At 55.2% G+C, this 27,233-nt stretch overlaps 1 protein-coding gene across 2 annotated transcripts; it reads left to right on the top strand.

Annotated features, from left to right (window-relative positions):
- The first annotated feature begins 3,912 nt into the window (after positions 1–3,912).
- On the top strand, positions 3,913–27,002 carry Cep131 (centrosomal protein 131). Of its 2 annotated transcripts, XM_038328796.2 has the most exons (26): positions 3,913–4,071; positions 5,616–5,809; positions 7,961–8,055; positions 13,368–13,482; positions 13,724–13,845; positions 14,554–14,667; positions 15,433–15,579; positions 17,329–17,446; positions 18,098–18,214; positions 18,333–18,492; positions 18,815–18,909; positions 19,377–19,559; positions 19,818–19,994; positions 20,474–20,599; positions 20,730–20,855; positions 21,030–21,146; positions 22,571–22,673; positions 23,205–23,406; positions 24,101–24,208; positions 24,298–24,394; positions 24,529–24,603; positions 25,174–25,316; positions 25,406–25,583; positions 25,658–25,821; positions 26,327–26,387; positions 26,463–27,002. In XM_038328796.2, the coding sequence occupies exons 2-26, from the start codon at positions 5,633–5,635 to the stop codon at positions 26,535–26,537; spliced, it is 3,195 nt and encodes a 1,064-aa protein (XP_038184724.1). In that variant the 5' UTR covers positions 3,913–4,071; positions 5,616–5,632; the 3' UTR covers positions 26,538–27,002. The 2 variants fall into 2 exon arrangements, 1 of the variants encoding a protein (XP_038184724.1); XR_005285181.1 differs by having other exon boundaries at positions 25,658–26,387; positions 26,463–26,543.
- Positions 27,003–27,233: the final 231 nt, after the last annotated feature.

Here is a 27,233-nt window from a genome sequence, read left to right on the forward strand (position 1 = left end):
CACACCAGGATGAACAGTGAACGTGAGGTGTTGTCCTAAACCCCACCGGAGTCTCATACACAAGTGCTGTACCCCTGAGCTGTAGTCCTAGCTTCATGCTTATGTAGCAAACTGACATTAGAGTTTACAGGAAACACTGCATGGGCATTGGTGTTCCTGTGGGTGTGTTCACGTGAGTGAGTCAGATCCGCCAGAACTGGAGTTACAGACAGCTGTGAGCCGTGGTGGTGCTGGGAACCGAACCCAGGTCCTCTGGAAAAGCAGCCAGTGCTCTTAACCTCTAAGTCATCTCTCCAGCCCCAGAATGTTACTTCTATAGTGTGGCTTTTTCTGGGAGTCTTTCTGTTAACCCTGGATACAGAAACATTTTCGCACAGGTTCAGCTGGTGAATCGGGGTTCCATCAGGGTTGCAAGAGCAGAGGAAGGCTCATGCGAACCACTGGAGTGTTCTTCCTAGTAACTGCTAATGACAGGTGGGGGGAGGTGCTTGCGGTCCTTCCCCTCCTGTGAGAAATGGTAACGGGTATCGTGAGGGTCTCCTGTGGCTGACTGGTTCACCACAACTATGCTCGCCAAGACTGGTAACAGATCTTAAACAAGATGGTAGATCTACACAAATAAGGTCAACAACAGCGTCCACATCCTGGAGGTGGAGCCTGGGGTGTTAGGTGCCCTCACGGTCGGTCACACTCCTAGTCAGGTGGCTCTCCACAGCTGCAGGAGTTCAGTAGTGGGGCTGGAGCTGTCAATGTGTAAAAAAGACTTAAAACGCCTTGGTCCACCCCTCAGACTTAAAGTGAGCCTTAGCCTAAGTATCAGACATATCTGTGTGGTGCACCCCTTTAGTTCCCGCCCTCTGTGGGCCTGCTCTCCATAGGGAGTTCTAGGACGGTCAGATGTCTCATGCAGACTAACATGAAAGCTGTCAAGAACACGGATCACTGAAATGATCCATGGCTCCAATTCATTCCATGGCATGAAATGCCAGGCTGGTAAAGGCACTTGCGCCGCGCACAGCCTGGCACCTGCGTGGTGGAAAAGGAAACGTACGGAGGTCATCCTTTGAGCTATGCTGACTGTTCTTGGTTGTCAGCTTGGCTATCTCTGGAATGAGGTACAATCCAGCATAGTGGAGGTTTTCTCCCATACCTGCAGGAGATTTTCTGCTGGTTTGAAGTGGTTGAGTCCACTTCTAGTCCAGACCTCTGAGGTGGGAAGACAGAGGCCTTTAATCCTGATCTTTTTTGTTGTTGTTTTGGTTTTGGTTGTTTGTTTTTCTAAACAGGGTTTCTCTGTATAACAGACCTGGCTGTCCTGGAACTCACTCTGTAAACCACGCTGGCCTAGAACTCAGATATCCTCCTGCCTCTGCTTCCCGAGTGCTGGGATTAAAGGCATGCACCACCACCTCCTGCCACTCGGCATGATCCTGATCTTGAAGTGGGAAGACACAGGCCTTTAGTGCGGGCCATCTTTCTGCTGGACGTCTACAGAAGGATGTAGAAGAAAGCTTTCTCTCTCTGCCTGCTTGCCTTGCCGGCACATCCATCCCCTCACATCGGAGTCCACTTCTTCAGGATCCCAGCATCTACCGAGGACCAGCTGAGACACCAGCCTCATGGGACTGAGCGACTCACTGCTAGATTCTGGGGCTTTCCATTCACAGCCAGCCATTGTTGGACTAGCAGCCTGTAAATTATTCCAATAAATTACATGTGTGTGGGTGGGTGTGTGTGGAGAGAGAGAGAAAGAAAGATTAATTCATTCTGTGAATTCCATGGCCCCAGAGAACCTAGATTGACCCACACACCTACATGGATCCCATGGTGTGAGTGTGCTCTCGTGTATACACACAGGAACTTAAAACTAGAAAACCACCTAGATCACGAAGTGTATAGAAGATCTGGACAGACGTACGAAGGAATGTGTTGGATGCATGGCAGGTAAGCACACAAATAGATCGTCACCATCTGAGCAGGTAGCTCAACTAAGCCATGTGACTTAACAACCGCTCACCTATTAATGGACTAAAAGAACAAGATCCCAACCTCCAAGAGCTGAGGGGCACACACCAGCTGGAGCTCACGTGACACCGGTCATGTAGGGTCTGGAAAACAACTGGGCAGCTTCTCAAACAGCACTGATTCCTGTCCTAGGAATTCGCGCAGACAAGTGAAAAGCTACATTTATACAAAAGTCAGTCAGTCCTCACCGGCTTCCACCGTATTTACTCAAACATGGACGAAACACTGGATCATTCTAGAGATAAGAAAGTTAACGTCATCACAGGCTGGAATATTGGGGAGAGCGGCAACAGCACGAGCCCCAGAGCTTTCCGGTGGGGTGACAGGAAGACACTGTGTGCCTCACTCCCTGACATTCAAGAGATAAAAACAAAAGGACCCAGCCAGCCCGTGCTGGAAGTGGGGCGTGAGACAAAGACTCCACAGGGCTGTGCATGGAGGAGGAAGAGCAACTACATCTGAGCAGATGGTTACCGCAACAAAAGGATGCAAATTTTAATATGTAGAAATCAAAGCTTTCTGTTAACAAAGAAGCCATCAATGTTTAAAAGCATACACTGTTTCTGCATAGGACCCAGGGTTTGGTTCCCAGCACCCACATGAAATTTTACAACCATCCATTAACTCCAGTTTCAGGATCCAGCACCCTCAGCTTGGTACAGAGACATACATGCAGGTAAAACACGTACACTTTTTTTTTTTTTTTTTTTTTTTTTTTTTTTTTTTGAGACAAGGTTTCTCTGTAGCTTTGGAACCCGTCCTGGAACTCGCTCTGTAGCCCATGGTAGCTTCAAGCTCAGACTCTGTCTCTGTGTCCTGAGTGCTAGGATTAAAGGCATTCGCCGCTGCCACCGCCTGGCTACATAATAAATCTTAAAAGGAGTTGGAGGAAGAAGAAAGACCGCAAACGCCAGGTTTGGTGGCACTTTGCCTGTAATTCCAGACTTGGGAGATGTTCAAAATCATTCTCAGCTACGTGGTGAGTTTGAAGCCACGCTGAGCTACATGAGACCCTTCCTTCCTTCCTTCCTTCCTTCCTTCCTTCCTTCCTTCCTTCCTTCCTTCCTTCCTTTCTTCTTTCTGTCTCTCCCTCTCTCCCTCCCTTCCTCCCTCCCTCCCTCCCTCCCTCCCTCCCTCTCTTTCTTTCTTTTCAAAACAGGGTTTCTCTGTGTAATCCTAGTTGTCCTGGAACTCGCTCTGAGGACCGGGCTGGCCTCAAACTCAGAGATCCGCCTACCAAGTGCAGGAATTAAAGGCGTGCACTACCAACCCGCGACCTTTCTTAAAGCAAACTTGGTTGAGGCCAGTGGCAGAGCCCTTCTTCGGCATGTGCAAGCCCCTGCGTCACCATCCCAAACACATGCGCGCAAACACACAAATTAACAAATACATACAGATAATTTTTTTAAGCATTTGAATTTATAAACTTGTTATTCAACTAACTTCTGTTGAACTGGGCAGCTGAGCTTCGGTGTCCCAAGACCTTTGGGCAAAGGGAGGAGAGCCCACAACTGCACACCTGGCAGCGAGTGAAGCCACCGGAGACTCGGCAAGCTCTTTTGAAAGCAGGAAAGAATGGAAGAGGCGAAAACAGACACCACCTTGTGGTCCAGAGAAGCCCGGGAGAGGACACAGGGTGAAGCGGGAAGCGTGACTTTCTAGAACCCCAGCTTCTGGAGGTGCAAGAGCCCGCAGGCTCCGCCCCCGCGAAGCCCCGCCCCTCCGCCAGCCTCCTCTCCACCTTAGCTTTCGGCTGCTCCTCCCACGCCGGAACTTACAAGACAGCCTAGCGGTCCAATGAGCTGCCGGACAAGACGAGGGCGCCCGGAGAGCCAATCCCCGAGCGGCGCGCGTTGTAAAGGCGGGCCGGCGTGACGGACAGCGGAGGAGGCGCCCGGCTGGTTGCTAGCCGCCGCCACTCTCCCCTGCGGACGCCTCTTTATTGTCACCCACGGCCGAGGCCAGCCCCGTGGGGCCCCGGGTGGCTCTGCAGTCGTACCCGCCAGGCCGAGCCCACGAGCCCTGCGCCCAGGCCGGCCCGCGCAGGTGAGGGGCATCGCGCGGTGAGGGATCGGGCCCTGCAGCGAGGATGGCCTGTGCGCAGTACCCCTCTCCCCCGGAGATGGTCGTGGGGTCCATTCGGGCGGCCCGCAACTCCTGCCTTAAACCCCGAGAGGCCTGGGAGATGCGGGTTGCCTGCGGAGGAGCGCAGCACTGGACTGCTCAAGGGCCCTGCTCGGGGGTCAGCTGCCCCCCGAGGGCCTGGGAGCAGTCTTCTGCGGGCTTAGGGCACGGTTTTGTCCAGGGTGAGGTTGGCCTCCCCAGCCTCCCCTTCATCTGGCTTGGCGGTTTCCAGGGAGAGGCTGTGTTTACCGCCCGGAACCTCACTGGCTTCATGAGGGGTTGGGAAAGCCATGTCCACCAGCCCAGGAGCCAGCCAGAATCCACCCGGGTGTGACCAGTGCCAAGAAGGGGAAGGTGTTAGGTTTCACCCACACAACCAGAAATGTGTAACTGAGGACGCTGGCCAGATTGATGGCAGGACAGCCTCAGAGTAGGCACACTGCCCCGCGCCACACACACCTGGATGTCGGGACCAAGACAGCATCTTTTTGGACCATAATGAGTGTATGCTCTTGACTCTTGGACTCTGCAAGGGTCCAATCACTTAGCATGTGCCCCATGTTCCTCTCGCTCACCTGAGAATTCACCACTTCAGTGTGTCCCACATGCCAGGGGCTGAGACCACACGGTCACTTTCCTTTCAAGGGTGTCCTAGGGAGAAAGCAGTGTGGTAGAAGGAAACCCGATGGGCAGTGTGGAGGCAGGGGGATTGAAGCTGCAGAGGTGTGTTGGAATGCACTACCTAGGTTTGGGGAGCAGGTGCAGAGGACAGGGTCAGAGCTGGACATGTCAGGTGCTCAGATTTATTCTGCTGTCTTGAGAAGCTGTTTCCCCAAGGGTGTGGAGTAAGCTGGGAGCAGTTCAGGAGGATACCAGTGACTGATGTGGGGTTGAGCCCTGGCCAGCTAGGGCTGCTTGACTTGTGCAAGGCAAGGACCCAGTGGCTGGATCAGAAATGTAGTGTGGAAGAGACCAGAGACCACAGAACACCCATGAACCCTGTTCTGTGGTGGGGTAGGCATGACAGGACCAGGCAGGACTATATATAGTGTAGGTGTCAGATCCTCTGGTCCTGGAGTTACCAGGTTTAATGAATTAGGAAGTTGTAAAATAGGAATCTTTTATGTTAAAAAATATGAATATGCAGGTATAATTGCCATATTTTAAAATGTATGTTTGGCTGTGTCCCTCTAGAAGAGCGGCAGGCACTCACCAGGTCATGTCTCTAAGCCCCCTCCCCACTGTTTTTAGACAAGGTCTTATGTAGCCCAGGCTAGCTTTGAATTGAAATTACTATATATCTGAGAATTATCTTGAATTTCTGGTCCTCCTTCCCCCACCTCTGAGCACCAGTATTATATGCATTCACCACTGTACCTGGCTCTGTGCCACGCTGGAGATTAGCCTAAGCCACATCCCTGGCCCTTACGGTGATGTCTGATTGTGTCTCTTCGTTTCTCTCTCAGGGCCAGCCTGGTCCACCATGAAAGGTTCACGGACCATTAGTGCTCCCCCCGAAGGCAGCCCAGAAGGTATGGACTTGAGTCTGGTTGGGCTCCCTCCACCCGTGTCCCAGCGGCCCAGCAGTGCCTCTGCTACCAAGTCTATCGTCCGATCTGTGTCTGTGGTCACGGGCAGTGAGCCAAGGAAAAGGGCATTGGTGAGTGTGGGAGCCAGGCCCTTTTGGGGTGGTATCTGGTCTCTGGTTCCTCACAAGAGCATCTGTGTCATATACATGGTCATCCTGTGGGCAGGGAGGACTGGCCTGTACACGCTTAGCGAGCTGCCCTGGGGCAGACTCCCATCCTCATCCTCTGCCATCAGAGCCTACCTTTCTTTCTTTTTTTTAAAGATTTATTTATTTATTATGTATACAACATTCTGCCTCCATATATGCCTACATGCCAGAAGAAGGCACCAGATCTCATTACAGATGGTTGTCAACCACCATGTGGTTGCTGGGAATTGAACTCAGGACCTCTGGAAGAGCAGCCAGTGGTCTTAACCGCTGAGCCATCTCTCCAGCCCCAGAGCCTACCTTTCCTACTCTACTGCCTTTAGGTTCTCTGAGTGGGTGGACCAGTGGGAGGGTGAATACTGTGGCCTTATGGAAACTGGGTGGGTGACAGATGGGCAGGAACTGGGGCTTTGGGGACAGCTACCTTTCCTTCCCCAGCCTGCTTCTGTGGGGCATGGTTGGGGTGTCACTCAGAGATCCATGAGGTGACCATGAGCGGCCAAGCTGGACTCCTGCCACCCAAAGTGCTATCCGCTAGGCATTCTAGCCAGGCCAAGAGCTTTGGGGACCAGGGCTGTGCCTGAGTCTGGCCTGAACTTGTAGAACAGGGAGGAGCCTGGGCGTGGCCTGGGTGCTGCCTCCAGTCTGTGACTATCTGAGATGAGATCCTTGCCGAGGGTGAAGGGCTGGTCGATAGTCTGAGCTCCTTCCTAGATAAAAGGCTCACCTCTCCCAACTTCCTGAAAGAACCATCCTTGTGTCAGATGGGGTAGGCCTACATTGCTCAGCCTGAGTTCTGGGACAGGAAGAGCCATCCAGTAGAGGACATTTGGTTTAGACAGGTTCCTGCAGTGGAGCGAGGACCTGAGGCGTCAGGTCAGTCAGTAGACATTTAAGGTTTGTAGCCTATGACCTTATTTAATCTAACGTACACTTCTTCTCCACTTTGATAACCTTCAGTGAGCACAAGGTCCATCCTCACCTCTTTCCTTGGTGTGGAGAACATAAAACATCAGGAAAATGGAAAAGAAGGGGGCATCCCTGAACCAGCTGATGTGGTGCTGATGCTGTGTGTTGATATATTCAGCAATTCCGTATTATTAACAGTGGGTCAGGCCAGGCAGTGGTGGCACACACCTTTAATCCCAGCACTTAGGAGGCAGAGGCAGGTGGATCTCTGTGAGTTCAAGGCCACCCTGGGCTACAGAGTGAGTTCCAGGACAGCCAGGGCTACAGAGTGAGTTCCAGGACAGCCTGGTCTACAGAGCGAGTTCCAGGACAGCTAGGGCTACACAGAGAAACCCTGTCTTAGAAAACCAGGGGGAGGGGGCTGGAGAGATGGCTCAGAGCATTGCCTGCTCTTCCAAAGGTCCTGAGTTCAATTCCCAGCAACCACATGGTGGCTCACAACCATCTGTAAAGGGGTCTGGTGCCCTCTTCTAGCCTGCAGGCATACACACAGACAGAATATTGTATACATAATAAATAAATATTTAAGAAAGCAAGAAAGAAAGAAAGAAAGAAAGAAAGAAAGGAAGACAGACAGACAGACAGACAGACAGACCAGGGGGAGAGACAAAAGAGTCGGTCAGACGTGCTGCTGTTTAAAGTGCAGAGGGCCAGAGAAGGGAGAGGTGAGCCTGCTGCTAGGGTCCCGTAGCCACTTCTGCAGATGGTGCATGCTCCGCTGCGCTTTCTTTCTCTACCTGTCCCTGCAATGCAGCATTTCCACCCCTCAAGAACGCTAAGCATACTGTTGATGACAACAGAGGTACACAGCACACAGGCCCTAATCAGGCCCTGTGCTTCTTCCTGGGCCCTCCCCGCTGCAGGGGCAAAGGGCTCCCTACTTCGTACAACATACCCAGGCTCTCAGAGGCCCACTGATCGCTGGGCCTCACACTGCTTACTGCCCATCCTGTCCTGTGACCATGTCCACCTTCAGAGACTCCCAGCTGGTTTGGAGCCCAGAACTCTCCTTTGTTCCCCAGTGATTTCTCCAAGGCGTGGTCTGGCTGAGCAACCCGGCAAGTGTCTAAGGTCTTCTCTAGACTTTTTTTTCCCCTTCTACAGGAGGCCACGGGGCCTGGGGGCTCTCGGGCTATCAACAATCTTCGAAGATCTAACAGCACCACACAGGTCAACCAGTCATGGGCCGGCTCCCCCAGGTAATCACCCACAACCTCCAGTTACCGTTACCCCTCTTCTTCCTCCAGCTCTATCAGCCATGGTCTTTGCTGGGCAGTGGGGTCTGGTGACCTTCACACTGCTTGGCCTTGGTGGCCCACGCTGTTCTCTTGAGCTAGGAGGGTTGGGGGCAGCTAAGAGCATATTCATCCTCTTCTGCTGCGTCTGTGCGGGACGTTAGATCCTGGGCCCTCTGGGTTGGTCCCGCCTGCTCCTTCACCTCCACCTCTTCTCTGTCCAACCTTCTCAAGTGAGGTTGCTTGTGGGTCTTTATTTCCACATCTTTGAGCTGTAGCCTCTCTTGGCCTTTAGATGTCAAAACCTACTGTTAATAGGAGGCGTCGGTATTGGAAGATTTCTGAACCTTCTGTCGGACCCCATGCCTGTTTTCAACCAGCGTAGCTGTCTTGGAACCTCAGTGCTGGGAAGGCCAGCAGAGAGCCGCAGTGGCCAGTGTTACTGAGATGAGAGGGTTCAGTAAGACCCCCGTGCATGAATTGTTCCCAAGCAGCAAGTGCGAGACTCAAGGAGACTCAATCATATGCTCATAGGTTCTGAGCCGACAGAGATGAGCCCTCCCGCGGGAACAGCAAATGCAGGCATTCTCAACACCACAGTGCCCACCAGGCGACAACCTCGGGCCAGGACGTAGCAGAGACTAGGCTGAGACTGTTGCTGGTACAGAGTGCCATACTCAGGATGTCTGCCAGACTGCTGGTGGCTGAAAACGCAGGATCTACTGAGGGTGTCGGGTGGGCACACGCAACAGTGCCAGATGTGGGATGCATACATGCACGTCTGTGGCATGTGGGTTTGTAGAGTATGCTTCGTGTGTGGCGTGAGCATTCATAGTTTGTGGTGTGTTTGCGTGGTGTGGGTGGTGTGAGTTATGGGTGTGCAGCTGTGTGGTGTTAGTAGTGGGCTCGGTGCGTGTAGCGTGTGTGCATACGTGTCTGCCCATGTGTGTGTGTGGGGGGGTGTGTGTGGTTGTGTCTGTCTGTGTACATGTGTACATGTGCGCGGTCTGTGGTTATGTTCATTAAATGACATCCAGGAAACCCTTTGCAGATATACCTGCCCTTCTCGGGCTGGTGGAGAGCAGGCCTGGTTGTGTGAGCAGTTGAATGTCTGGCTTTGTTTTTTTCCTGTTGGTTCTTAAAATACCCTGAAGAAAGCCATCTAAAGACGAAAGTGTTCATTCTGGCACACAGTGCAGGGGTCCAGTCCATTACTGCAGTGGAGCCTGAAGCAGCTGGTCATGTCACCTCTGCAACTGGAGGAGGGTAACGGATGCCTGCTTCTCAGCCCCTTTCACCACGCGTGTAGTCCAGGACGCCTACTTCTCAGCCCCCTTCTCCACGCGTGTAGTCCAGGACGCCTGCTTCTCAGCCCCTTTCACCACGCGTGTAGTCCAGGACGCCTACTTCTCAGCCCCCTTCTCCACGCGTGTAGTCCAGGATCCCAGTCGCAGAGCATGCTACCCACACTGGGAAGAAGGAGTGGGCCTGTCTCCCTCCTTCACATTAATGTGTCACAGGTAATCTCACATGGTCAAGCTCACAGGCCCGTTTCCCAGGTGATTGTAGATTTTGTCAGGCTGACAACGAACCCTAGCACAGCTCCACCCCTCATCTGACAGCCAGATACTTCACCTTAGCCACAGTCTCTCTCCTGATCCTCGTAGGTTCCCGACTGTGTCCTCATATAAAATGCTTTCAGTCAAACGTCATTTATTTATTCATTTATTTATTTTTTTGAGACAGGGTTTCCCAGTAACTTAACTTGCTCTATAGACCAAGCTGTCCTTGAACTCACAGAGATCCGCTTACCTCTACCTCCTAAGTGCTGGAATTAAAGGCGCGAGCCACCACTGCCTGGCTTCAGTCCAATTTTAAAAGTCCCTGTAAGTTTAACTGTGAGCTTCTGTAAAATAGAAAAAAAAAACAAAAAACAAGTTATATGTATCTAATACGTGAGAGCACAGAGTAAGATTCCTATTCCAGGGCTAGAGAGATGGCTCAGAGGTTAAGAGCACTGGCTGCTATTCCTGGGGTCCTGAGTTCAATTCCCAGCAACCACGTGGTGGCTCACAGCCATTTATAATGAGATCTGGTGCCCTCTTCTGGTGTGCAGGCAGAGATGCAGATGGAACATTGTATACATAATAAATAAATAAGTCTTAAAAAAACAATCCCTATTTCAAAATGGAAGTACAGGGCACAGCAAGGAACAGTCACAGCAATGCAAATTTGCAACCCAGCAGGGCAGATAGTGAGTTTTGCGTCCATATCTAGCATTGGGGGCTCATAGTGTATTCAGTTGGGCTTCAAAAGGCTTGGTTCCTAGACACACATTCTGGGTCCACACTGCAACTTAGTCTTCACCATGACGTCCTCATACATAGCTTGCTCAAGTGCCCCATGCACCCTCACTACACACAGCCTCTTTGACCGTTGTGACTCTTGCATTCTGCATGCTATAATACCGACACCATGCGGCCAGTGCCAAGTTCTGCCAACTCCAGGTGTATCTGGATTTCATAGGGCCTCAGCTAAATGCAGAAAAATGCTTCCCTAGCCGGTTGTTTGGGGCAGGGCATTCCTGAGACTCTTCTGCAGGCCTTTTCCCCCCTTAGTTTTCAGTGTAAATCCGACTAAAAGTCTCAGCTATGCTGTCATGAAATTTCTCCGGCCAAATACTTTAGTCTGTTGCTTTTGAATTGAGCCTCACCTAAGATTTCAGGACTCGGGCAAAATGTAGCCATCTCTGTCGCTACAGTGTAACACAGATAGCTTCCATTTGACACAAGGTCCTTGTTTCCATTTGAAGCCCCCGAGAGCTGTCTTTACTGTTGCTATCTACATCAGCGTTTTGGGTCGGCTGAAAGCATCCTAGGGCTTCTCTTGCCTACAGCCCCAAATCCAAATGTTCCCACACCGGTTCCCAAGGCCAGCATGGCTCCATTCACCACAGAACAGCCCCCTCTTTTGTACCCATTTTCTGTGTTCCTTGTGTGCCACACGGCTATCACCAGACAGTGGGGCTTGGAATGGCAGCTTCGTGGGCTGTGGCCAACAAGAGCTGAGGAGGAGCATGCTGAACGGAAGTGTGACCTTTAGGAAGTGGGGTCCGCCTGGTGGGAGTATGTCAGAAAGGCTGGGCCTGCTGACCCACAAGCTGGGGACTGAATGCATGAGGGACATTTTGGACTCAGACCATAATGCTCTGCCTCTGTAGTGCTATGGTCCTCTGGAGGGCCTCATGTCTCATCCCCTGCCCTTTGTGTCTAACTGTGCCGGCCCCATTCTGTCTCCTGTCCTCTGTACCCATGCTTATTAAATAGAGAAGAGCCTTGCTTGTTTCCACTCCCGTGTCCCCTCAAGCCCTCCCATCTTCCACCAGCCCAAGTGTCCATGAGAGTCTGCATCTTTCTTACGTCGCTGCTGTTGTGTGCTGGGTCTTCTTCACCTGTGTCTGATGGGCTTCAGGGTTGATTCTGTGCCCAGCGGCCTTGCTGAATGTCAGCACTGCACTGTGTCTAGTCTCCTCCGCTGTTTGTGACTCAGGACAAGTTGTCCATCCCCTGTTACCTTCCTGCCTTGTGTGTCCATGCAGAATGAGTCCACCCCTCTCCACAGGGAAGTGGATTTTGTGGTACCACCTTCTGTGGCCTGGAAACATGGCTGGTGATGCCAGTATCGTGCCTCGGCCTTTGTCAGGGATGATGTGTGGCGTCTGTAACTGTCAGTGTGGCGGTCTTGGCAGGGGTATGTCTGGGCTGAGAAGAGACAGGCCACAGCCAAGGGGCCTTCTGGGAACTGACTGCCATCCCTCAGTTTACCTTATAGAGTGTGGACATGGCAGCGAGAGCTGGGAGGTGTGAACATGGCAGCCTAGAGCTGGGAGGTGTGAACATGGCAGCCTAGAGCTGGGAGGTGTGAACATGGCAGCCTAGAGCTGGGAGGTGTGAACATGGCAGCCTAGAGCTGGGAGGTGTGAACATGGCAGCCTAGAGCTGGGAGGTGTGGACATGGCAGCCTAGAGCTGGGAGGTGTGAACATGGCAGCCTAGAGCTGGGAGGTGTGAACATGGCAGCCTAGAGCTGGAGGTGTGGACATGGCAGCCTAGAGCTGGGAGGTGTGGACATGGCAGCCTAGAGCTGGAGGTGTGAACATGGCAGCCTAGAGCTGGGAGGTGTGGACATGGCAGCCTAGAGCTGGGAGGTGTGGACATGGCAGCCTAGAGCTGGGAGGTGTGAACATGGCAGCCTAGAGCTGGGAGGTGTGAACATGGCAGCCTAGAGCTGGAGGTGTGGACATGGCAGCCTAGAGCTGGAGGTGTGAACATGGCAGCCTAGAGCTGGGAGGTGTGAACATGGCAGCCTAGAGCTGGGAGGTGTGAACATGGCAGCCTAGAGCTGGGAGGTGTGGACATGGCAGCCTAGAGCTGGAGGTGTGGACATGGCAGCCTAGAGCTGGAGGTGTGGACATGGCAGCCTAGAGCTGGAGATGCCACCTTTGCTGCTTTTTGCTTGTCCACTTTGTCGGGATGTAGCTCTTGTGCCGTACAGCTCACCTTTCGAGGGCACCTCAAAGGTGTGCTAATTTGTTGTGCTGGGGATGGAACCCAGGGCCATGCAGGCACCAGGCAAATGCTCTGCTACTGAGCCAGACTCTGGTTTCAGTGTCCCGTCGAGTGCTCATTACTCCAGCTCTGCTAAGGCCGTCTGTGTCCTCCAGCTTCTAGCAGCCTCCAGTCTGCATCCCGTCCCTGTGGACGTTCGTATAACTAGAGTCAGACGCAGCATAGCCTCCTGTGTCTGGCCCTTCCCTAAGTGTCGTGCTTTTGAGGCTCGAGGCGATAGCGCGCCTGTGCTTCGCCTATGCATTGCTGCAGTGTGCCGCCCTGTGCACAGCCTGTGCTTGCCATCGGAGCTAAGAAACATTTCTTATGTATATGATGTTCACTTATATGAGTATATGTGCCCATGTTTGTACCTGCTGCCCTCAGAGGCCCAAATAAGGTGTCAGACTCTCTGGAAATAGAGTTACAAAGTGTTGTGAGCCTCTGTGTCAGTGCTGGGAACCAAACCTGGGTCCCGTGCAAGAGCAGCAAGTGCTCTTAGTCTCTGACCCAACTCTCCAGCCCCCAAGAAACATTCTCATAAACTGGCCTTGAGACAGGACTCCTGTCCTGGAGCCATGCCCTCCTACCTTCTGTGAGACGTGGGCCTGTCTTCCTTCCTGGCATCTCTGACGGCTGACTTTGTGTGCTGACCTCTCTTTTGACACAGGCCAGCAGAACCCAGCGACTTCCTGATGTTCTTTGAGGGTGGCACCAGTGGAAGAAGGAGGGTGGCCAGTCTCAGCAAGGCACCCAGTGAGAAGGGAGCCTCGTGGAATGTTCTGGTAAGCGTTGATTGTGGCAGCATGAGTCCTGGTATTCTCACCAGGATCACCATCCGGTTCTTTCCACACTCTTCCCGCCTCTGCAAAGAAAGGGGACAACAGCCGCAGAGAGGGTGTGTCTCGGGCTTGGTGAGCTTTGATCCCGACACTGGTCCCTTGAGCTTCGCAGCTAAGGGCCCTCTGTTGGTATTGGGCTGTGTCCCCAGTGTCCCAGACTGAGAAGTGTCTGTGTGGTCCACAGGATGACCAGCCTAGGGGCTTTGCTTTGCCAGCCAATGACCAGAGTCCCAGCACCCTTGACTCTGCCTTGGGCCCACGGAAGAAGGAGTGTACCCTGGCTCCCAGCTTCACCGTTAACAACAGGTATCATCCCACCGGACACTCCTGGTCCGGGAGCTCTGTCGTCCTGTCCTTTAGTGGCTGGATGAAGCTACTTTGTGATGTCTGGGGAAGTCAGTGACTGAGTGGAGGAGAGGCTCTCAGGTGGTATCCCACACAGAAGGGACCTTTGGGCCCTTTCCCTCCCTTCTAGAGGCCAGAGTCACCCAGCTGTGCTTTCCAGAAATTTCAGGTCTAGGAGGCTCCCTCAGGGCTGGCTGTACCTGACTTGGAGGCTGCATCAGGTTTGGGGAGGTGGACCTGTGTCACCTCAGGGCTCCCAACCTGCCTGCCAAGGAAGGGTGAGCCTGTATCAGAGCTGTGCTTGTCACTCTTGGGGTCATGCCCAGCAGGGACATGACAGATCAAAGCATGTCTGAGCCAAGATGGCAGGTCCTGGTGCCATGGCCTCCCTGGTAGACAGGAGAAGCCACCGGAGAAAGCACATACTAGGCCACCTACAAAGCAGTTGTGTGTCCCTTGACCTTGGGAGTCAGGGGACACCGTCCCCCTCCTTTAGGTACAAGAAAGGGCTTTTCTAAGCCAAAAAAGGCTTGGCCACTGGGGTGCAGGCCATGGGGTCCCTGGGGTCCTGGGGTGCTTGATCATTGCCGTGGTACGCACCGAGTTTCTCCATCCACGTGTACCGCAGACAAAGCCTGATCATGTCCTCCTTCCCTGTCTCTCCGGCAGGAGCAACAAAGGCGCTGTGGGCAACTGTGTCACAACCATGGTACATAACCACTATGGCTCGTTGAAGAAGGTGTCACCCCCCAAGAGCTCCAACCAGACAGCCCCCTCCCTCAAGTAAGGCCTGCCTACATGCACACAGGAAGCATGTGGGCTGGGGGTGGGCCCCAGGTAGGGTGACGCAGTGTGATACCCCAGGTAGGATGCTCAGTGTACACACCAGGTAAGGTGCACAGTGTGACACCCCAGGTAGGGTGCGCAGTGTGACACCCCAGGTAGGGTGCGCAGTGTACACACCAGGTAAGGTGCACAGTGTGACACCCCAGGTAGGATGCGCAGTGTGACACCCCAGGTAAGGTGCACAGTGTGACACCCCAGGTAGGGTGCGCAGTGTGACACCCCAGGTAAGGTGCACAGTGTGACACCCCAGGTAGGGTGCGCAGCGTGAGTGCGGGGGGATCCTGGCCTGTGACAGGGCTCTTGGCTCTTAGTGATGGTGCCGTTCCCATCTGGGCTAAAGCAGCTCCCTAGGGAGAACAAACAGCTGATTGGGGAAGCCAGGCCTCTGCTCAGGGTGGAGCCCTGGAAGGAAGCCCCTGCCCATACACAGAACCAAGAAGGTACCACAGTTTGGGGTAACCGAGCAGCAGAGAAACCCTGTACCCTTGCCAGGGCTTTACTTAGAGTCAGTGACCCTCAGAGTTCCTGAGTTTGTCTGGTTTTAACATTTACCGGGGTGGCAGTCAGTGGGACTTGGGGATACAGGGTGTTCTTGGTACCATGGCCTGTGGTTCTCCTCCAGTCTTGGAGCCACGGGATGATTCAGGGACCCTGCCTGGAGCCGGGGACAGAGCTAGGGTCCTTTTTGTCCCTTTCTGTCAGCAACCTCATCAAGGCTGCAGCCCGCGAGGGCAGTGAGGGCAGCGACTTTGGGAAGCCTCGGAAGAACTTCTCTGGCGGCAATCACTCCATCAGGGGTGCCACCTGCCTGCTGAGGCGGAAGGAGGTGACCGAGGAGGAAGCTGAGAGGTGACTGCTGGGCGGCGGGGGGGGGGGGGCAAGGGTTTGTTTTGGTACCTGTGATTCTAGTAATCAGCGTTTCCGCTTGATGGTTTTTAGACAAGGATGGGAAGGCCACACTTGGTGAGATTCTGTGTGTATAAAATGCAAAGACAAGGTGGTTATGTAGCGGGGAGGGGGGCTGTGGTTGCCTGGGACTTGGCAGGAACCAGGATACCACAGGGATTGTTCTTCGGGTGATGGGAATGTTCTAGAATTGGATTGTGCTGATGGATGCACAACCCTGTAAATTTGCTTTAAAGAGCATTGAATTGTATGCCACAAACGGGAGGGTTTTATAGTATGGTAATTATACCTCGGTAGAACTGGTAATTAAAAACACATTTAGCCGAAAGAAGATAAAAGGCAGAGGAGAACAAGAACAAAAACACCTGCCTGTGGGGCTGTCCTTGGTAGTGCCCTCTGGGGCTACAGGGGTGGGCACAGGCGGAGAGGTCTGTAGCTACCCTGATGGCTCCCTGCCAGGCCCCCTTAGTGGGTGAATAGCTGCATTGGAGCCTCCTAGGTGGTCTCGGGACTTCCACCCAGACCACCTACCTGGCCTGTGACTCAGGACTGAGTATAAGGGAGGGGTCCTGCAAAAAGACAATGGGGGGGGTGCCGTGGGCTCCCCAAAGCTCCATCTTGGTGTTCCTCTGTGGTTGGGCCTTGTTCCACAGCCAGGGCTGCTATTGCAGGCAGCCGAAAACACTTGGACCTCTGCTGGCATCTGTGGTAAATGGATCCGCTCCTGGCCCTCTGTCAGGGTTGACAGGTTTTTGTTTAATCAGTTTTCTTCCAGTACTGGGATGGGACCCAGAGGATTGCATGCGCTCAGCAGGAGATACACCACTGAGCTCTGTTCCCAGCCCATGGGGTTTAGTTGTAGGATGTACCTACTTGACAAGCGTGTGTGGTGGTGCGTGCTCACACTCCCAGCGTTTCGGTGGTAAAGGCAGGAGAATCGGGAGTTCGAGACCATCCTCGGCTACATGGTGAATTTGAGGCCATGTGGTAAAGACAGGAGAATCAGGATTTCTAGACCATTCTCGGCTACTTGGTGAATTAGAGGCCATGTGGAATACATGAGACCATCTCAAAAAACAAATAAGTGACTGGGTGGTGGAGCACGCCTTTAATCCTGGCTCTCAGGAGGCAGAGGAGGAGGATTTCTGCCAGTTCAAGGCCAGCCTTGACTACGTAGACCCTACCTTAAAAAACAAACAAACAAACAAACAAATAACACTAAAAATAGACTATTTCATCTTCCCTCAGTTCCCTCAGCCCACTCACCCTTTGTATCTCCTGGTCCGCCCTGACCTCAGCAATCATGAACCTGTTTTCATGCGCTCTGATGCTCTGGCCTCTCTGCGGCCCCAGGCTCTGTGCTTAGCACAACTCACAGGTGCTTGCTCTTGCTCCCGAGCCGTATCCTGTGGCCTGGAATCATCCCTGTTCACCCTGTGGTCAGCTATCATTGGCCATTTTCACTTTCCGATGATAAGCACAAAGCCAGCCGGGCAGCTTCGCAGGAGGGTGGGTTTAGGTTTGAAAGGAGTCCCGAAGGCCTGGCTTTCCACATCCTGGCCTGGTGGGAAAGGGCTGTGTGGGCCTCCGGTGTTTCTTTCCATATGGACTCTTGACTAACAGGTTCTTGTTCTAGGGCACAGAGATTTGGGGACCCCTTCTGATCCTGACTCTGGTTCTTTGGATGGACAGGTTTATCCACCAGGTAAACCAGGCCGCAGTCACCATCCAACGCTGGTATCGCCGCCAGGTACAGAGGCGCCGTGCAGGAGCAGCAAACCTTGAACACCTGCTGGCGTCCAAGCGAGAGGTCAGTGTGATTGTGTGTGTAAGCCAACCAAGCCCACCCAGCGAGAGGTCAGTGTGATTGTGTGTGTAAGCCAACCTAAGCTCACCCAACGAGAGGTCAGTGTGATTGTGCAAGCCAACCTAAGCTCACCCAATGAGAGGTCAGTGTGATTGTGTGTGTAAGCCAACCAAGCCCACCCAGCAAGAGGTCAGTGTGATTGTGTGTGTAAGCCAACCCGAGCTCACCCAGGGGCTGGCATGGGTCCTCAGAGTCTCATAGCACACAGTGGAGTTAAGATAAATCAAATGAAGTTCAGATCTGGGATTACCCACAGGCACAAACCCCCTCTGTGGGCCTTGCTTGGTTCCTGAGGCTGCTGCTGGGGTTGGTGTGTCAGGAGACCAGCTCGTGGCCGGATGACTCCCTGAGCAAGCTCCTGGCTGAGGGGTACAGAGCTGTCACCCCTGCTGTACCTCCCTGCATCTCAGGGTGGGGCTGGCTCTCTGTTGAGCCAAGGTGGCAGGTCCAGTGTCCTAGGCTCTCATTTCTTCTCCACTAGTGAACTCTGTAGGTTCCCATGACTCTCAGGGTCCTGTGGAGACCTCCCAGCTGGTTCCAGGGCTCTGTCATCTTCCGGTTCTGTAAAGTTCATGGCTTCGGCTTCCCTGGCAGGGGCAGAGGCAACGGCTGGGTAGCGGGAACCTTCTGGACCTACACCGGCAAGAGGAGGCGGCAAGGAAGAAGGCCCGGGAGGAGAAGGCTCGCCGGGCCAGGCAGGCAGCCATTCAGGTACCGGGTACCCCAGGTAGCATCCCACGGCCCATTCTGCTGACGCCATGCTTGGGAACACCGAGCCTCGGCTGGTGGGCTGCATAGGGTAAGGGGTCACGCTGCTCTACTCTGTCAGGAACTACAGCAGAAACGAGCCCAGAAGGCCAGCGAGGCTGAGCGCAGGCTGCCTAAAGACAGACCCGAGACCAGAGCGCTAGGACAGCCTCCACCCACCCAGGAGCCACCAACGCCAGGCAGCAGCGGCACCCACCAGGCCCCCAAGGCCAACAATGCTAGTGAGTGGTTCTCAGTCTACCCAGTTCTGGGAGAAACCGCGCACTCTCCCCTGCAGAACTGGGATCTTGGCCTGCTCCCCTCCTGCTTCAGGCAGGTCACTGTGGCACTGGACTGGAGAGTGTGCAGGCCTCGACAGATCATCCTGGCAGAGGGGCCTCTCAGCTGAGGCCCGGCATTGTGGGATTGTGCTTGTTCCCCTTCAACTTTATACCCTGGAAGGCTGGGGGACCCCTCAGTGTCTCTGAGCTTATACCTGACTCCTTCCCAGGGCATCTCCATGTTTAGGCCCTGGGAAGGATGACACAATGTTTGGTTTTACAGATGCCAGCATCTGCCCCACAGGCCCTGGAGACCCTTGCCCTCCTGTCTCTGAGTCATCCCCAGAGCCCCAGCGGCCTCCAGAGGACAAGCCACAGGTCTAAACACAGTGCCTTTTCCTTTCCCCTCTGATTTTGGCTTTGGGGCATGTCCATGCCTGGGTGACCTAAGCTGCCGTTTCCCCACCCTCTCTTCAGTTTTGGGGTTCCTTGTGTCCTGAAAGGGTGCCCAGAGGCACCTGTTTGATGCCAGGTAGCAGCCTGGTGGTCTCGCTGGGGTGGGGTCTCACAGAATTGCTCTGGAATCCTGCTAGGAGTTCACATTCGCTGGGGAAGGATTCCTGTGTCCTTTCCCATGAAAGGGGAGCAAGGCCACAGGCTGCTCAGTGTGAGACTGGGCGGGGCTTTTCTCCCGAAGTGTACCAGGTGCTATGTAGATGCGCTGACCACTGGGGATAGGTACAAAGGCTCCTGCCCCTCAGCACTGGGTGGGTGGGCCTTGTATGTGGGACGGCTCTTGGTCTCCACCAGCCTTGCTGGTCTCCCTCCCCGCCTCTCTGCTATAGGACGTCCCTTCCCAGGATGGAGCCAGAGAGGACTTGGGAGTGCTGGGCACTTCCAGGAGCAAGGTCAGGGCCAGAGCTACCCTGGATGAGCTGCTAGACACACTGAGGCTACTGGAGGAGGAACCTGAACCGCTGCCCCGCCCCAAGACCTATCACAAAGACAGATATGCCTGGACCGACGAGGCGAGTAGACCCTTGGCACTGACAACCATCTGCATAGGTCGAGAGGCCTCCGTAGGGGTCGGGGAAGGCTGGTGCCACCACATCCCTGCTTTAGTCGAGACCCTAACAAGGGCCAGATGTGGTCTATTGACCTCTGCTCTCCCTTCCTGTCTGGTCCTTGAGGTTGAGACACAGTGACCCACCTCACTGCCCGCTGTTCCCGAGGGACCCCAGGTCCTCGGGCTTCCCTAACAGCCTCCCATGCTGGGCCACCTGCAGGAAGATGACACCAACTCCCTGACAGCCGACAACCTGGAGAAATTTGGGAAACTGAGTGCACCCCCAGGCCCACCTGATGACGGGACTCTGCTCTCGGAGGCCAAGCTTCAGAGCATCATGAGCTTCCTGGATGAGATGGAGAAGTCGGGGCAGGACCGGCCGGCGTCCCACCGGGAGGTAGCCAGCGCCAGTCCCGGGTGGTGCCCAGTGGGACGTGATCACCTTCAGGGACCTTATGCAGCAGGAAGTCCCACTGCTGAGTTCTTGGTCCCTCTCGGGGCTCCTGTCTAGACGGGGTTATCCTGTCCAGGTGGGTGGTCCTGACATCCTGGGCTCTGGTCTGCTTGGGCTGTCCTTCCTGAGCGAACATCAGAGATGTCTTGTTTCTGTGGGGGCAGGGAGGTCAGGGGTGGACAGATCACTCCTGTCTGGTGGCTTGTGTTAGCGTCAAGGCTGCAGCCTCCCTCTGCACCGAGGAACAAGTACAGTCCCCAGGGTTGGCTTGTCACCCACTGCCCCTCGACCAGATGCCCTGTGTAGGTGTTTTTCCCTCACAGCTGGGTGGAGCTGTGACACATAGTGACTCCCCGTGGAGGGTGGGCATCAAATGGGCGGTAGCTGCTGGGTGGCCTGCCTGAGGCTTATTGTGTACTTAGGGCCTGGTGCTGGAGGCGGGCCCAAGGCCCCCTGCACTGGGGTCCGAGGGGAGCTCATCCATGATGCGGCTGAAGCTGGAGATGGAGGAGAAGAAGCAGGCCATGGTTCTACTGCAGAGAGCTCTGGTGAGTCCGTCAGCCATCACCCCAGGGTGCTGGCTGGGCTGGGGACTGCCAGCACCCTACGGAAGACGTCTGAGCCATCGTCACCCTCGAGGCTATGCCCCACATGGTCTCTGACGGGGACCCCTTGCAGGCGCAGCAGCGTGACCTCACCATTCGACGTGTTAAGGAGACAGAGAAGGAGCTGAGCCGGCAGCTGCGACAGCAGAAGGAGCACTACGAGGCCACCATCCAGCGGCACTTGTCCTTCATCGACCAGGTGACCAGCTTTGGGAGGCCCTGTGGGGTGAGAGGACTCGGTCTGCAGACCCAGGGTTGGAGCGTAATGCTGACCACAGGACTGCTGTGGCCGAGGCCCCAGCGTAGTTCTCCAGCTGGCCTAGTAGAGGTGCCATGGGGCGGCATCCAGAGCCTCACCCCACCCCCATCACAGCTGATCGAAGACAAGAAGATTCTGAGCGAGAAGTGCGAGGCGGTGGTGGCTGAGCTGAAGCAAGGGGACCAGCGGTGTCGGGAGCGCGTGGCCCAGATGCAGGAGCAGCACGAACTGGTGAGCCCCCTGGCTGATGCCAGGTTGTAAACAGGTTCCCGGGCACACGGCATCACGGCCTGAGGGTGCAGGTCAGGATTGCCAGCACCGGTTCCTTTCTTCCTGTTCCCCTCTTCTTGAGATGTTGTTTGTTTGTTCAGACAGGGTTTCTCTGTGTAACAGCCCTGGCATCCTGGAACTCACTTTATAGAGCAGACTGGCCTTGAGCTCACAGAGATCTGTCGCCCTCTGCCTCCTGAGTGTGCAATTAAAGGCCTATGGCACCATACCCAGCTTTTTTTTTTTTCTTTCTCTCCCTCTTGAACTGCATCCAAGTTCAACAGGGACAGGTCCTAAGGTGTGGGCTGCCACATCCCTGGTCAGCATGCACAGCCTGCCTGACCCTTCTCCTGGCCGTGGATCCAGGAGTCCAAGCCTGGCCTGCTCCAGTCAAGTCCTGAGTAACAGAACCCACCCATCTTCGCAGTACCAGGCACCTCAGCTCCCACCTGATTGGCCAGCAGAAGCTGGTTAAAAGTCTGTCTCAGCCACTTGGCTGCACTTCTCCCCAGAGCATAGGCCCGGCATCCCCGAAGGCCCTCTAGGCTGGAGCCCAGACCCAAGTGAGGGTGAGCTGGCTCTGTTAAAGAGACTCAGCATCCCTAACCCACAGCCAGGGTTGGAGACTGCAGTTCTCAGGCGGTCCTGGGTCCTGTCGGCAGCGGCAGGAATGGAGTCATTGCTCCAGGTCATCCACGCAGCCCAAGGAACTCCCTCTCTGCCTAAGGAGCTTCGGTATCCATCAGAGTCGGGGTTCATTAGAAGGATTGTAGATCTTAAGCCCAGAAGTTGATAAAGGTGCTTAGAAGACCTACAGGTGTGAGCGGGGCTCCCGCAAGCGGAGCTGGGCTCTCTCTCTTCACAGTGAGTGATTATAAGAGCCCGCAGCTTTCTGCGTTAAACCGTGAGAGCATGTAATGTGCAAGGCTAAAGGAAGGGTCAAAGAATTTCTTTCTTAAGTGAGGTTACATGGTGAATATATGAGGCTTAGATTTTGGGTTGAGAGAGAGCCACTAAAACAAAGTCGTAATCATGTTTGCCTTTAGTCTCCTTGCTGTCTTTAATGCTTCTGTGGGCGGTGTCTTTAGGAAAGCATGCCTTGTCCCTGTGGTTAGCGCAGGCTTTGTCAATGCCGTCTGTCAGAGAGGGCGCAGCAGCTCCCAGACAGAGGGGCTTTTCCTCCCTGTGTCCCCTTCATTGCCTGTCAGTTCCAGGGCATGGTGGCATCCCTCTCAGGGATGGGACCTCTCCAAGCCAGTGGCTGTAACAGCCCTACCTGGGGAGAGGAAGGAGCTTGCAGAACACAGGACCAGGAGAGGCAAGGGAACGGGGCTCGGGATGCCCCCCTCATCTCTGCATTCTGACTTCCTGTGTTCTTTACCCAGGAGATTAAGAAACTCAAAGAGCTCATGAGCGCCACTGAGAAGATCCGCCGTGAGAAGTGGATCAGTGAGAAGACGAAAAAGATCAAAGAAATCACAGTCAGAGGTGGGGCCTTCATTCCTCATTCACTTTTCAGAGAGAATGGTAACTCCTGTTCCATGTGTTGTGGCACCGAGCAGAGCTGTCCCTGGCTCCATTTCAGCTGCTGACCCTCAGTCCCAGAAGCCTGAGGGGGGCCTCCTGCCTTGTGGAGGCTTGTGTGGGAACAGCAAGGCAGTCATGTAGGTCACGGCAGACATTAGAGAAAACTATAGGAAAGAAGTACCAGGGCCCCTCAAGCTGACAGAGTTGAGATGTGAAGGAACTATGGGCCCTTAGGTGGTTTTAGGGAGCACCCTCAACCTGGCCTGACCAGGATCCTGGGCACCGTGCCATTGGGAGATATGCCAAGGGGCTGGATAACCTTGTGTACCGCAGGCTGGGAAATAGTGTTCAGGACACTCCTGGAGCTAGGTTTCTGGGGTGCAGTCCCTGGTTCTTCTCTCCATAGTATACCAGGCTTGCTATGCTTTGAAGCCGTGGCTGGACAGGAGGGGCCTTGCAGCCCTGTCTCTGGTGCAACCTCCACCTCTGCAGGTCTGGAGCCCGAGATCCAGAAACTCATTGCCAAGCACAAGCAAGAGGTGAGGAGGCTCAGGGGCCTGCACGAGGTGGAGCTGCAGCAACGAGATGAGCAGGCCGCACAGCGCCACCTGCGCCAGGCAGAAGAGCTGCGGGAACATCTCGAGCGGGAGAAGGAGGCGCTGGGCAGGCAGGAGCGGGAGCGCGCCCAGCAGCGGTAGGAGGGCACTGGAGGCCGTGGTCTCAGGGCAGCCCCCTGTTTCCCCCCGGCAGCAGCAGCCTGGGTAGAACTCATGCAGTCCACCTACCAGGCCAATGCTGTGAGGCCCCCTCGTGGGGTCACATGAGATTGGGGTTACAAAACTCAGATAGCCAGACTTGCTGAGCTGAGCCCAGAGTGACGTGTGGCTGACATGTAGGTGATGGGTAGGGTAGGCTGCTCTGCTGCCTCCTTCTTTCCTCAGCCCAAGGGTTCACCCCCTAAGATGTGACCAGGCTGTGATGTCCAGCTTGGGCTTGGTGGCCGAGGGACCAGTGAGCAGTATACAACCCTTCCTCCACTGTCTGTGCCTCCAGCCTGGCTCCTCCCACGTGACCCACTGGCCCTCACCAACACGGCTGGCTGACCTGTGTTCTCCCACTCTCGGGAAGGACAAGGGTACCAGCCGTGGCAGGGGCTTGCTCGGATCAAGAGCCAGGTTCTCTGGTCGGCTCCTGGCTCTCCTCCGAGAGTGGAACTAAGCAGAGCGCTGCCAGGGTGTGGACACAGTGAGCCACCGGCTGAGGCCATTCACAGCCTTGTATGGGACTGCAGCTGAAGGGGGCTGCAGAGGGTCCCTGGGAGCTGACGTGACTGACGCTGACTCCCGTGGCCGCCCACCATGGATGTAAGCATCCTCACCGTCCTGCAGGTTTGAGCAGCACCTGGAGCAGGAGCATCGGGCCCTGGAGCAGCAGCGGCGCCGGCTCTACAATGAGGTGGCCGAAGAGAAGGAGCGACTGGGCCAGCAGGCAGCCAGGTACCACTGTGGGCTGTTCTCGCAGCCACCCCTGGCCTCCCCAACCCCTCTTATAATGGCCCATTGTTCCCTGACGCGCTGGCCTGCAGGCAGCGGGCAGAGCTGGAGGAGAGCAGCGCCACGCTGACGCGAGCCCTGCGAGCTGAGTTTGAGAGGAGCCGGGAAGAACAAGAGCAGAGGCACCAGGTTGGTGTGCTCACCTCGGAGTGCTGGCTGGACCTGGCCTCCGGCGGAGGACAGGTCTCTTCGGCCTGACCCCTCAGTGGGGTGGGCGGGGCCCTGGAGTGGCCCTCAGGCTGCTGACAGCCCGTCCCCTCCAGATGGAGCTGAAAGCCCTGAAGGACCAGCTGGAAGCTGAGAGACAGGCGTGGGTGGCCAACTGTACCAAGAAGGAGGTAGGACCAGCCAGGGTGGGCTGTTGTTCAGGGTCCTCTGGGCGCTGGCTTATGGGTGTCACTCCTGACTGCTTGGGGAGGGGCGTGGTGGTTTATCCCCAGCTGTGCCATGCTGCTCACTATCTATGTAGGGATCCAGGAAGGTTAGAAGCAGAACAGGTGGAAATGGGACCTGAGAGGATGTGTCCTTCTCTCCAGGAGTCACCCCACCTGTGCCCTTCAGACCCTGTGCCTCTTGGCCACAGGGCAGGTTTGCCATTTTGGCTCGGCCTGTCTAGCAGGCAGTATAGTAAGTAGTTGTCTCGGACTCCAGTTATCTGAGAGAGAGGAACAGCCTGTTACAGTGGTGGCCTCCTTAGCCAAGGCTATCCCCGTTCCTCTGTGCTCCCAGGAGGTCCTGAAGACATGACGCTGCCCTCTGGGGGTCTAGGCAGCCTAGAGTCCTTCACCCCTGACCTATGTGTGTATTTATTTCCTCGTGGCTCAAAGCAGGGACCATTCCCTGGAGCCCGCAAGGCTGTCCTGCCTCTGTCCTGGTGGCAGATTCTCCCACCGCTGTGTGTCCCACAGGAAGCGTGGCTGTTGACCAGGGAGCGGGAGCTGAAGGAGGAGATCCGAAAAGGCCGAGACCAGGAGATCGAGTTGGTCATCCACCGGCTGGAGGCCGACATGACGCTGGCCAAGGAGGAGAGCGAGCGGGCCGCTGAGAGCCGGTGAGCTGCCTCCGCCGATGGGGAGGGCTGGAGCTGGACGGTGGGAGCTGCGGTTCATCCTCTTACCGCCACCTGCCTCCGCCTGCCAGTGTGAAGCGTGTGCGGGACAAGTATGAAGTGGAACTCTCCGAGCTGGAGCGGTCCGAGCGGAGCCTCCAGGAGCGGTGCACAGAGCTGAAAGGGCGCCTCGGGGAGGCCGAAGGGGAGAAGGAGCGCCTGCAGTCCCTAGTGCGGCAGAAGGAGAAGGAGCTGGAGGACCTGCGGGCGGTGAGTAGCCTCAGGCCCCTTCTCCATGAGCCCTCCGTCCTGGCAGCCCGCTCACAGCCTCCCCTGCCGCCCAGGTGAACACACAGATGTGCAGTGAACGGGCCAGCCTGGCCCAGGTGGTCCGGCAGGAGTTCACAGACCAGCTGGTAGCCTCCCAGGAGGAGAACCAGAGGCTGAAAGCAGAGCTTGCTGAGCTGCGGGCCCACCAGCAGATGGAGCTAGATGAGGTTCATCAGAGGTGGGTGGTCAGGACTTCAGGTGAGGGCACGGGGAGCAGTTGGTGGGAGCAGTCACGCATCTTCCTTTCTTTCCCGCATAACGTAGACATAGCCCATGAGCAGGAGCTCACATGGCTTCCAGCTTTGTGCTCAGGAACACGGGGTGTCACCCCCCCCCGAGTGTCACTTAGTTCAAGGGCCCACGTGTACCTCTCCAGGGAGGTGGGCCAGGGTCTTGGCTGGAGCACCCAGATTCTCAGTCCTTCTGAGGCTGTCTGCCTATGTGACCAATAGAGAGTAAGGCAAAGCCATGAGGTGACTTCTCATCTCTCTTGGTCTGCGCGGCGCCGTGCCCAGCCCCTTCCGAGGGCCACTTTAGCATCTGGTCTCCTGGAGACAGTGGCCCAGGGCCGGCTGCTCAGGTCAGGGTCAGCAGGGCTGAGACCAAGCGGTAGGAGACAGCCCCCAGGCTGACCTGGGACTGAGGTCGGGGGCTGCGCAGAAGCCCACTGCACATCATCACAGGGTGAAGATAGCTCTCGCGAGGAAGGAGGAGGCCGTGAACAGTCTCCGGAAGCAGCATGAGGTGGGTTCCTCCGTGGGTCTGTGGTGGTCTAGCCTAAGGTGGGGGCATCCAGGGCCTGACTGGACTGTGTCACAGGCTGCTGTGAAACGGGCGGACCACCTCGAGGAGCTGCTGGAGCAACACAGACGGCCGTCCTTGAATGCTAAATGACATCACCCTTGGGATGGAAACCCAGACCTGAGGCAGATGCCCAGCCCTGCAGCTGGTGTCCAGGGCTAAGGGTAGACCAGCAGCTGGCGTGCACCCCTACTCCCCATGGAACTCCGGTGTTCAGGACACCACCGCCAGCATCCTGCAGCTGTTTTATAGTAAAATAAGTTAGTTTTTTAGTTTTTTTTTTTAAAATGTTTCGTGTCACCTGTTTGTCTTTTTCTACTGGGTTGGGTTTGGGGGTAAGGAGCTGGAGACCACAAAGAGCCCCCTTTCATGGCCGTAGGACTAGCTCCGACTCTCGCCTCTCCCTCTTCCCACCCGACCACGCTGGCAGGAAAGTGGCCTGCAGCCAGCCTCTCTGCTCTCAGCACCAGTCCCCAGCAGGCAGTGGCCATTTGTTCCCCCCGTGGCCTCTCCAGAGTATAGCGGACTCACCTGGAAGGAACTGTGTCTCTAGCCCAGTCCAGAAACCTCAGCTTTTGTTTTATTTGGTTTTCAAGCCTAGGTTTCTCTGTAGCTTTGGAGCCTGTCCTGGAACTAGCTCCTGTAGACCAGGCTGGCCTCGAACTCACAGAGATCCACCTGCCTCTGCCTCCTGAGTGCTGGGATTAAAGGCATGCGCCACCACTGCCTGGCAGCTTCTTCTTTTTTAATACTTATTTATTCATTTAAAAAGTTTACATGTGTGTTTGT

The sequence above is a fragment of the Arvicola amphibius genome, chromosome 4 (assembly GCF_903992535.2).
Source record: "Arvicola amphibius chromosome 4, mArvAmp1.2, whole genome shotgun sequence".
Taxonomy (NCBI): Eukaryota; Metazoa; Chordata; class Mammalia; order Rodentia; family Cricetidae; genus Arvicola; species Arvicola amphibius.